Genomic DNA, 10,189 nt, shown 5'->3' with positions numbered 1-10,189 from the left:
CACCATACACAAAAATAAACTCAAAATGGATAAAGGACTTAAACATAAGATGGGAAACCATAAAAATACTAGAGGAATCCACAACCAGCAAAATCTTAGACATATGTCGAAGCAATTTCTTCACTGATACTGCTCCTAGGGCAATGGAAACTAGGAAAAATAAACAAATGGGACTATATCAAAATAAAAAGCTTTTGCACTACAAAACAACAAGAAAGCCCACTGCATGGGAAAACATATTTGCCAATGTTATCACCAATAAGAGTTTGTTTTTTTATAATTTTTTTGGATCTGTTTTTGTTCACCAGTTTATGTTGTTCATTATATTCCATAAATGAGTGAGATCATGTGGTATTTATCTTTCTCTGACTGGCTTATTTCACTTAGCATAATACTTTCCAGTTCCATCCATGCTGTTGCAAATGGTAAGAATTTTTTTTTTTTTACCAAATTGCAGTATTCCATTGTGTAGATGTACCACAGTTTTTTAATCCTCTCCTCCAACATTTACAAAGAACTCATACAACTTAACAAAAGGAAGATAAACAACCCAATCAAAAAATGGGCAAGGGACCTAAATAGATACTTTTCGAAAGAAGACAGAAGGAAGGCCAAGAGACATATGAAAATATGCTCAAAGTCACTAATCATCCGAGAGATGAATCCATTTTAAAATTAGTTATTTCTAAATACCAAATATTGGGATTTAATCATTATAACATTTCATTTAAGTGTAACGTTTCATTTAAGTGTACAAATGAGTAGAAAAAATTCTAAACCACTTCTTTCCAAAGTACAATGAAAGCTTGCATGTAATTTAAAATTGTCTCTTCTAAAAGGAGAGAATATTCTGGAAACCCAAGACCCTTTACCATCAATTTGCTTTCTTGTCTGAATGTAGAGTGAAGGTGTTCAGAATTGAATCCAGGATTCCCACACTTGCTTTTGGCCTCATATCAGCTGCTGTTTTACCCAACTCTGTATTTTCCTTGCCTATCCCAACAAAGCTGTTGGCCAGTTGGTCTTGAGTAGAAAGAAGGTGGGAATGAATCTGCAGGATCCTGTCAAGATTAGGCAAAGATAAACTTTGTGTCACTCTTCTTTGCACTATGTATTGGTCTATACAATATTTGCTAAGGTTTTGAGGAACATAGATTCTCCTTAATTTTTTACTAGTCAAGCTTATCAGTCAATCTGAGAGCCATGAAACCTAAAAAGCAAGCCCAGTGTTGCAAATTGTTTGTGTTTATATTGTAGCTCTTATCTGCCCAGAGCCTATAAGTTTTTTTTCCTCTGAGTTTTATCTGCTTTTTATAGAAATTCTTTTACCTTACATCACTGGCTTATTGAAGTGACTGGCCTTGGTGAATTGTTTACAGCAGTTAGACAAAATAGTCTGGAAAATAATTCTTCATGGGGTCTATATGACCCCACCCAGAGCCAACAGATGGTGGTCAATGGATGGTAGGCATTGAACACAGAAAGAAGAGAATGAATTTGTTTCCCTGCCTTAGAAAATAAGACACGTTTGAATGACAGCAGACATTGAAATGTCCATTCACAGCCAGCCAATTAACTTACAAAATAGAGGAACATTCTCTGCTGCAACATCTATTAAGTCAATCCTTAATTGTTATTTGAAAGTAAGATTTTTGGAGAACCCAATTCTACCCATTACTCTTCATTAGACTTCTTGTTGGTTGTAGACAAAATTCCATATTTGAAAAAGAACAAAAGATCTGCACAAAAGTTCAATTAACTTTACTGGAACAGTTATTTATTGTCATTTTCCAAGAATATTTATATTCACTTCTTCAGCACAGAATAATAGTCTTTCATTTATACAGGATGGAGCAAAAGTATGTTTACAGTTGTGAGTATGTGAAACAGTTTATTCTTGTATTACTAGTATTTATTAATTACTGCATTATTTTCCACATGAACAACTGTAAATCTACAAAGGAAATGTAAGGGAATTGGACAACCAGCCTGGTTATTTTATTTTATTTTATTTTTAAAGACAATACTTATCACCAAATAATATTAAGTCAGGATTTAGCATGGAAGTATCCCAAATATCTTTTCTGGAAGTGCACAGTGGAAGCAAAATCCCCTTCATTGAGTAAGAGTTATGGAGTTGCTAAATGGAGAATTATTTTGTCTGCACAGGATGATAGAAGAAAGATAAAGTAGTGATATTTCATAAATAGTTAATTGGATGTCAGAACACTGTTGAATACTTTCTATGAACAACAGAGTTGTATAGTATGTAATCCATCATATGTAAAGGTGATGCAAGTCTAAATATAAAAAAGCTAAAACTAATGGCCATCTGCAATTGTTTTGAGGCAACCAAGATAAGCTGTGGCTGCTAGCAATGGGCTTTTGATGTCTGTCATGTATTGAACTAATACCCTTAGAGCAAGGCCTATTTTCTTATGTACATATAAAATAAAAGGATTGTGATAATATGAGGGATCCAGTGTAGATGGCTATTGAGGGAATATTTTGAGAGTATGAAGGTATTTTCAATTTGTGCATTACATGAGAGTGGCTCTAAGATATTTGATATAGTTAAATGTAGGAACACTATTACAGAAAAGTTTTATATCCATTGTCTTCAATACCAAGTTAATTCTATATTTCCCCTTACTTGTTTTTTAGTAATTGTTTTGGGTAATTTTGGATACTCTGTAACATTTCTTTATACAATGTTTTTCTTTAGCCAATAGATTATGGCTTATTTTCAAAGGGTAAGGCTGTAACTTATTAGCTGGCTTTAAATGTGGTTGGCAATGTAAGCAGTCATTGGTCAATTGGCATGAGTTTAAAAGTGGTTCTGGTATCAGTAGAGGAGTGGATAAAAAAGTTGTGGTACATTTACACCATGGAATACTATGCAGCTGTAAAAAAGAAGAATATCTTACCCTTTGAGAGAGCATGGAGGGAATGTGGAGAGTATTATGCTAAGTGAAATAAACTGGTCAGAGAAAGACAAGTATCACATGATCTCACTCATATGTGGAATCTAATGAACAAAATAAACTGATGAACCAAACAGATCCAGAGACATAGAAGCATGGAAGCATGAGACTGTTGAATCTCAGAGGAAAGGTGGTGGTGGGTGGGTGGGAAAAGATCAACCAAAGAACTTATATACATATATACATAACTCATAGACACAGATAAGCATGTGATGAAAGCTTGGGGTAGAGGATGGGGAGGGCTAGAAGGGGTCAATAGGGAAAGAAAGGGGACATATGTAATACTTTCAACAATAAAGATAAAAATATGTGAATGGAGATTAAATGTAAACATAGCCTAGGCTAAATAAAATACAAAAAGGATTTCTTAAACAAATGAATAAAAGTGGTTCTAGTATTTTCAAAGAACAGTTTTTTTCCTGGAAGAATACAATATTTTTATTTATTCTTAGGGCTACAAGTAGAAAAAATAAAATTCGAGGAAGCAGAATGAGGTGCAAAAGATGGGATAAGCATGGCTCTGTCAGAACTCAGGTGTGATTATTAGAGCAGATGTATTTTTCGAAGGAAAGAGCTCCTCTTAGCTCAGAATATCAGTGTGCTGCATAAGAGCACCAGAAACAATTCCCTAATCACTGTCTCAGGATCCATAAACAGTAAATTTCTTGTTTTTCTTTAGTATCTGGTGAACTAGAAGCTCCCCAAATGGGTAGAGAAGAAGAATCTGAAGAGCTTAACTCTATCCCACTACCCAGTGATGGACAAGGTAAGCAGAGTTCTGATAAAGAGAAAAAGACAAGAGAAGAAAAAAGGAAGACTTAAAGGAAGAGTCAGATGTAGAGAGGATTAATGTTATATTTCAGAGGAAGAAGTAGCAAAACAGAAATTCACAAGGGTACCAAATATAGAATCACTGGGGCATAGGAAAAGAGTCTTCATAACTTACAATTTTGTTCCAGGAGCAGAGCTGCCAACACGTGGAAATGAGAGGTGTTCCTGTGTTATGTGCTTCATAAATTATGATTTGGGCCCAGAATCAGAGCTACCAGCACATAAAAGTAGTAAGTGTTCCTGCATTGTGCGTCTCTCAAAATATGTGCCAGGAGGCCCAGAAGCAAGGGCTGAAGGTAGCCAAAGTAAGGCACTACACAAGGGTCATGGCGTGAGGGTGAATCCATAGTTACCCAGTACCCCAGGTAGAGTGGAGCAGGTGGTCCAGTCCATCCAACTCCCCTGTTCTCTGCATTTTTTTCTCGACCTGACCCTTTAGGAAAAAGCAAGGAGGCAAGAGATAATTATAATATCATATTTAACAGGATGGGTCCTATTGACTATTATGGATGATATAGTAGAAATACACTCTTAAAATGGCAATATATAGTTTGCTACATTGGTATATTAGTAATAATACCTTGAATTTATGGAGCTATTTTCACTGCTGTCACACCCAATATTCTATGGAACCCATAAAAACAAGGTGTACTTCTGCCAGTAGATAATAGTGTCATTTTTTCCACAACCTTAGAAAGACCTCTAAGACAGCTGATCCTGCCACTTAATTGTCAGGAAAGAAGACTTCAGATCAACTTCAATTAACCCAGCACATATTTTTGTTGGATGTTCTCTGCATGTCACCAATTTATACATTTTTTTTCCTACAAACATTTGCACATAAGATGTTATTTGGTTTTCACAAAAATCTTAAGACCTAGATAGGATAGGACACCTGTTCTTATCCGTGAATGAATTGAAGTTCGTAGGTATTGAAGAGTTTTTTAAGAGTCCCATTGAGTAAAAAAAGAAGGAAACTCCCAGGCCCATCCAGGACTCCTACTTTTCAATTCAGGAGATATTTAGTTCCTTTAGAAAGAAGAGAAAAATGATAATCCAAACAACTTTATAAACTCAAGCCTTCAGTAGTATGGATCATCATAGGATTTGATAACTTTTAGCTATTAACATCTGTTTTCTTATATCAACCTCTTTTTTCAGATACTGTGGATCTTGGAAACAACTCTACTTTGGGACAACTCAAGAGGAAAAGAAGTAAGAGTGCATAAGATTTTACTAGATTTTGATGTTAAATTGAGGTTATTAATGCCAGAGTTTCAATTACCATAATAGTAAGTGATAATAATATGATGATCCCTTAAATATGTGCATTTCCTAATCTTTGGAACCTCTAATGTGTTTTCTTCCATGGCAAAAAGGATTTTACAGATATAACAAAACCAGAGACCTTGAAAGGGGAGTTTATGTTAGATATCTGTGTGCCACCAGTATAATCAGTTGGCCTTAAAAATTGGAGAACAGAGGGAGAAGGAGGAGTAACTCTGGAAGATATAAAGAACTACATTATTGCTGGCTCTGAAGATGGAGGAAATGAAAAAGATATGGGTGACTTGTAGAAGCTAAAAAGTCACAGAAATAGCTTTTCCTTCACAGCCTCGTGAAAGGAATAAAGGCCTATGTTTTAGCCCAGAGAGACCCTTATCAGACTTCTAACCAACATATCTGTAAGATAATAAGTTTGCATTGTTTTAAGCCACTAAATTTGTATTCATTTGTTATGGCAGCTATAGAAGAGCAATACAGATTTTGGTTATTGGAAGTGGGGTGCAGCTATAACACATCTCTGAAAAGCCAATTTTAGAATTGGCTTAGGAATTGGGCAGTGGGAAGAATTTTAAGTAGAATGATAGAGAATGTCTTCATGGCCTGTAGCAGTTTGTTAGTAGAAATGTGGATGCCAAAGACAGAAATCATGGCAGAAAGCTTAGCAAAGTTTAGTCTGTAGACATGTGGAAAGTAGGCCTTTCTGTGTATATATGAGGAAATTTCTAAACCAAATGATGAAGGTGAAACTGGTTTCATTTCACAGCTTAAAGTAAAATGGCAGAGGAAAGAAATAAATAGAGGGAAGAACAGCTAAACAAAAGAAATCAGGACTTGATGATTGGAAAATTCTCAGCCTATTCAGGTTGCAAAAGATGCTAAGATTAGGGGAGCCACTGTCAGGAGAGTGTGCTCTGAAGAATGAATAAGAATCTGGCCTAATGAATTTTTGCATATGCCTCAGAAGTAGCAAAAGGCCAGGGTATTCAGTCACATAAAAGGTGCTTTGAAGAGATTAAGTATGTGACTCACATTAGAAGTAAAACACAGATATATAATTATATAGGAAAGATCTGTGTAGGAGCCTCTTTTTAATGGAGTAAAGCCCTATGATATACATGAGAGATTCTTAAGAATTTTATACCAACAGAAACAGAACTCTCCATGTCTAATCCCTGGAACCTATAATCTGTTTCTTTACATGGAGAGAGTTTGAGGATGTGATTAGGGATCATAAAATGGGGAGATTATTCTGGATTATTTAGGTGGCCCCAGTACATTCACAGGCGTCCTTAAAATCAGAAAACGTTTCCAGCGGTGGAGAGAAGGATGTGTACCCATGAAATAATCAGAGATTCAATGCAGTTGGTTTTAAAGATGCAGACAATGAACCAAGAAATGTGAGCAGTTTCAGGAGCTAGAAAAGATAAAGATTATCCCCGATAGCCTCCAGGAAGGAACAAAGCCTGTGGACACCTTGATTTAGCTCAGTGAGTTGTGTCAGTTTCTGACTCCAGCACCAATAGACAATTAATATGGTTAGATCACATATTTTAAAATAGCAATTTATATTTTTCATTATAACATAATTTGGCTGGTTTTAAAACTATTTTATTGAAAAGTTTATTTTTACTCAGAGTAATTTTTTTCTCAGCATAGTATTTTTGAGTTTTATCCACTTTGTTGAATCTATCAGTGCTTTTTTTCTTTTTTATTGTAAAGTAGTGCACATTGTATGAAAATACTCAATTTTGTGTATATATTCTTCTATTGATGGACATCACAAGTGTGTCTGTTTTTGACTAATATGAGAAGGCTGCAATGTACATTCTTGTAGAAGTCTTTCTGTGGCTCCATGCCTGTACATCTCTTGCATAATTTCCTAGGAATGAAATTGCTGGGATATGGGATAAATGCAAACCCATGTAGGGGTTATGTAGCACATAGAGGCTGTGCCGAACTGAAGAATAAAATGCTTCAGAAACTGTTCTTATCTATCAAAAACCCCCAGTCTTAGAAGGGGTTTAATAAACCTGTTGGTAAACCTGCTCAAACCTTACCCCTGAAGGAACATTATCTTATTAGCTGGAACTTAAGCAAATTTCGTCTGAGGTGAGGAGAGAGACTTCACTATCCTGGAATACTTCTAGGGAGGGAGATAGTCTCTGGTTTTATACTGGTCAGGAAACAAATCTGCCCTCTGACCTGGAGGGCTACTTATCTCTGCTTTCCAAGGCAGTTTTTGAAACATCCTTGAAAAGATATGCTGAGGCATGTAGAAATGCCATGGAGAATTGCCTTTGCATGTATCTGTTCAGTTTTCCCAACATCATTTATTGAGGAGACTGCCTTTTCCCCACTGTATAGTCTTTCCTCCTTTGTCATAGATTAATTGACCATATAAGTGTGGGTTTATTTCTACCTAAGCAATTTACAGATTCAGTGCAATCCCTATCAAAATGGCATATTTCATAGATCTAGAACAAATAATCTTAAAATTTATATAAAACCAGAAAAGACCCTGAATAGCCAAAGCAATCTTGAGAAAAAGAAAATGAAGTTGCAGATATAATGTTCCCTGATTTCAAACTATACTACAAAGTTATGGTAATCAATACAGCATGACACTAGCATAAAAGCAGACACATAGATCCGTGGGACAGCAGAGAAATTTCAGAAATAAACCCATGCTTACATGTGATTTATTTTTAATTGTCAAATAAAGGTAATATCCTACAGTCTCTCAAGTCCACACACAGTAACTCCATAAACAACCTCATGCTGCCACACTGGTAATTAAGAATTTTGCTTCATTTTTGTGGATCAAAGTTTGAAAAAAATATTTGAACACTACTGACCTACGAGGTTTTGAGAATTATATTCACGGTTCTGCATAATTAACTTTGTTCTCTTCTTTTTTGAAGGAAAAAAGAAAGGGTATTCCTGGACAAGAATTAAAAGAAAATGGCCGAGAAGCATAAATCGAAAAGGTAAGTGGGCAAAGTGAGGTAGTCACACCTTTTGAGTTTACTAAGGCACTGCTTATTGTATCCTTGTATCCTGCAATCTCCTGAGGGCCATGATAGTTTCCCAGCTACTGTATCAGGTAGAATATAGGCTAAGACACTGTAACAAAGAGGTCTAAAAATTCAGTGACTTCAACAAAATAGTTTATTTCTGATACATGTATGTAATCCACCAGAACTAAATGATCTGGGGCTAATAGGGAGACACTGTCATCCTCACTTTGTGGTTTCTTTACTGGGTCAAGACATTTTTATTAATTTAGAAAGATGTTCCAAAGAAGGCTGAATGATGAAAGCAGACTGTATGTATGTGTATGTATACATACTATAAAAATATATACATATAAGCATGTATCTATGCCAATATGTTTTATATATGTATAAATGCTTATTTATATTAGTACATATTATCAATCTCTATAGAGAAACATAGATATAGATCTATAGAAAAGTCAATGAAAGTTCATCCATAAAATGCAGCAGTTTTATTTGGTCATTAGTGATATTTATATTTTTATTTGTGTTTTTAAAATGTATGTGTGCATATTAATAATAGTAAACACATTCAACTTTTGTAATACAAAAGTATTATTTCATTAGTAACATGTGAAAAGAGAAAAGCCATAGCTGCAGATGTTCACTTCCACATGGCAGTAACTACAGAAATGCCCAAAGGACCAAAGAGAAGTGAACAGACATAGTCTGTTGCCATATAAAGGGTATATATAACCCACAAATTATTTAGCTGCTCTTCTCCTGTTACACAGTCACTGGTTGCATATCGCAGGTGGCCCAGAGTAGTGGTCAAAAGTCCATGTCCTCTGTTTTGACTGTCTGGGCTTGTGCCAGTCACTTGATGACTTTTGCTTCAGTTTCCTCATCTGTAAATCAAGAGAGTGAATTAGGCCAACCATCATTCTCAGTCCATCCTAGTTCTAATAGTCTGCCTGTCTTAAAATTGGAACATGGTATCCATGTTCCCATCAAGGCTCTAAAACCTTGGCTGAAAGGGTAGGATTAACTACACATCCTGAGTTAGTTCATTTGAAAAACTTTCATTCTTTTGTGTAATCAGGTCTCTAGCCCCCAACCCCCATACAATTTTCAGATTATTATAGAGTTTCCTGAGCTCCTTTTTCATCTTTGGAGAAAGTTGATGTGAGGAAAAAATAAGGCAAAGCAGATAACACATATACTAGTAGACACCATCTTCATTAAATTATCCCATTATTATCCTCTCTGCTCACTGAGTCAGAGCTCAAACAGAGAGATACAAATACAGTCTCTCACTTTGTCTTTAGCTACCTAAGTGCAACTGTATGTCTCATTGTAAGAATGTAAAGAATGTAAGAATCAGGAGGGCTGACTGGATTGGGAGTTATGACAGTTTATTGAAGCCCTATCTTTCTGCTAAGGCATTCTGATTGTGTGGGGTTTGAAGGTAGAAGTGGACACTCTGTGGTTATGTACTAAAAATGCCACTTGGAAGACAGACTTTGACTCCAGAAATCTGTTGAATAAAGTTTCTTAAGTACCCCTATGTGTTTCTAGAAACAGCCTCAACATAGGAAGAGGGGTACATGTGCAATTGGAAATGATAGAGAAAGAAGGAATCTTCTGTTTCAGGGTCAAGATGGCACACAGATGAAAGTGTGAATTTTTCCTCTGAAATACTTCCTGTGACCTGTGGTGAGGTGAAAGGGATGTTACATAAGAAGAAATTGAAACAAGGTGGGTTTCACGGTCTCATTTACAGCTCTGATGTGAAGGAATGACAAGAAGTCATAGAATTACCCATCATTCAAGGAATTGAGCACCCACTGTGGCTTGAGAGAAGGAGGAAGGGATCCCAAAGATGATATTTTCACACTTTAAGAAACCATAGATTTTGGATAGTCACTTCCACATGGCAGTGACTACAGAAATGACCAAAGGACCAAAAAAAAAGTGAATCTAATTTAATAAAAGAGAAACACGCAAATTGACCGTACCTTCGCTATGCCCCAAGCCATGCCCACCAGCCAATCAGAGCGACTATATGCAAATTAACCCAACCAAGATGGC

The 10,189-nt window shown here is 35.8% G+C and overlaps 1 protein-coding gene across 11 annotated transcripts in view; it reads left to right on the top strand.

The window, feature by feature from the left end:
- LOC102255966 (nuclear body protein SP140-like protein) overlaps nucleotides 1-10,189 on the top strand; it is a 71,934-nt gene that overhangs the window by 46,734 nt on the left and 15,011 nt on the right. For 9 of the 11 annotated variants that reach the window (XM_014530184.1, XM_014530183.1, XM_014530190.1 and 6 more), the window contains 5 exons: nucleotides 3,664-3,750; nucleotides 3,944-4,045; nucleotides 4,977-5,030; nucleotides 8,024-8,089; nucleotides 9,752-9,856. In XM_014530184.1, coding sequence (XP_014385670.1) covers nucleotides 3,664-3,750; nucleotides 3,944-4,045; nucleotides 4,977-5,030; nucleotides 8,024-8,089; nucleotides 9,752-9,856 — 414 coding nt within the window. The remainder of the gene's footprint in view (nucleotides 1-3,663; nucleotides 3,751-3,943; nucleotides 4,046-4,976; nucleotides 5,031-8,023; nucleotides 8,090-9,751; nucleotides 9,857-10,189) is intronic. The other 2 variants (XM_014530185.1, XM_014530186.1) reach the window with 2 other exon arrangements.

The sequence above is a fragment of the Myotis brandtii genome, unplaced genomic scaffold (assembly GCF_000412655.1).
Source record: "Myotis brandtii unplaced genomic scaffold, ASM41265v1 scaffold727, whole genome shotgun sequence".
Taxonomy (NCBI): domain Eukaryota; kingdom Metazoa; phylum Chordata; class Mammalia; order Chiroptera; family Vespertilionidae; genus Myotis; species Myotis brandtii.
The sequence above is the reverse complement of the archived record's forward strand: the minus strand, read 5'-3'. Positions and strand labels throughout refer to the sequence as shown.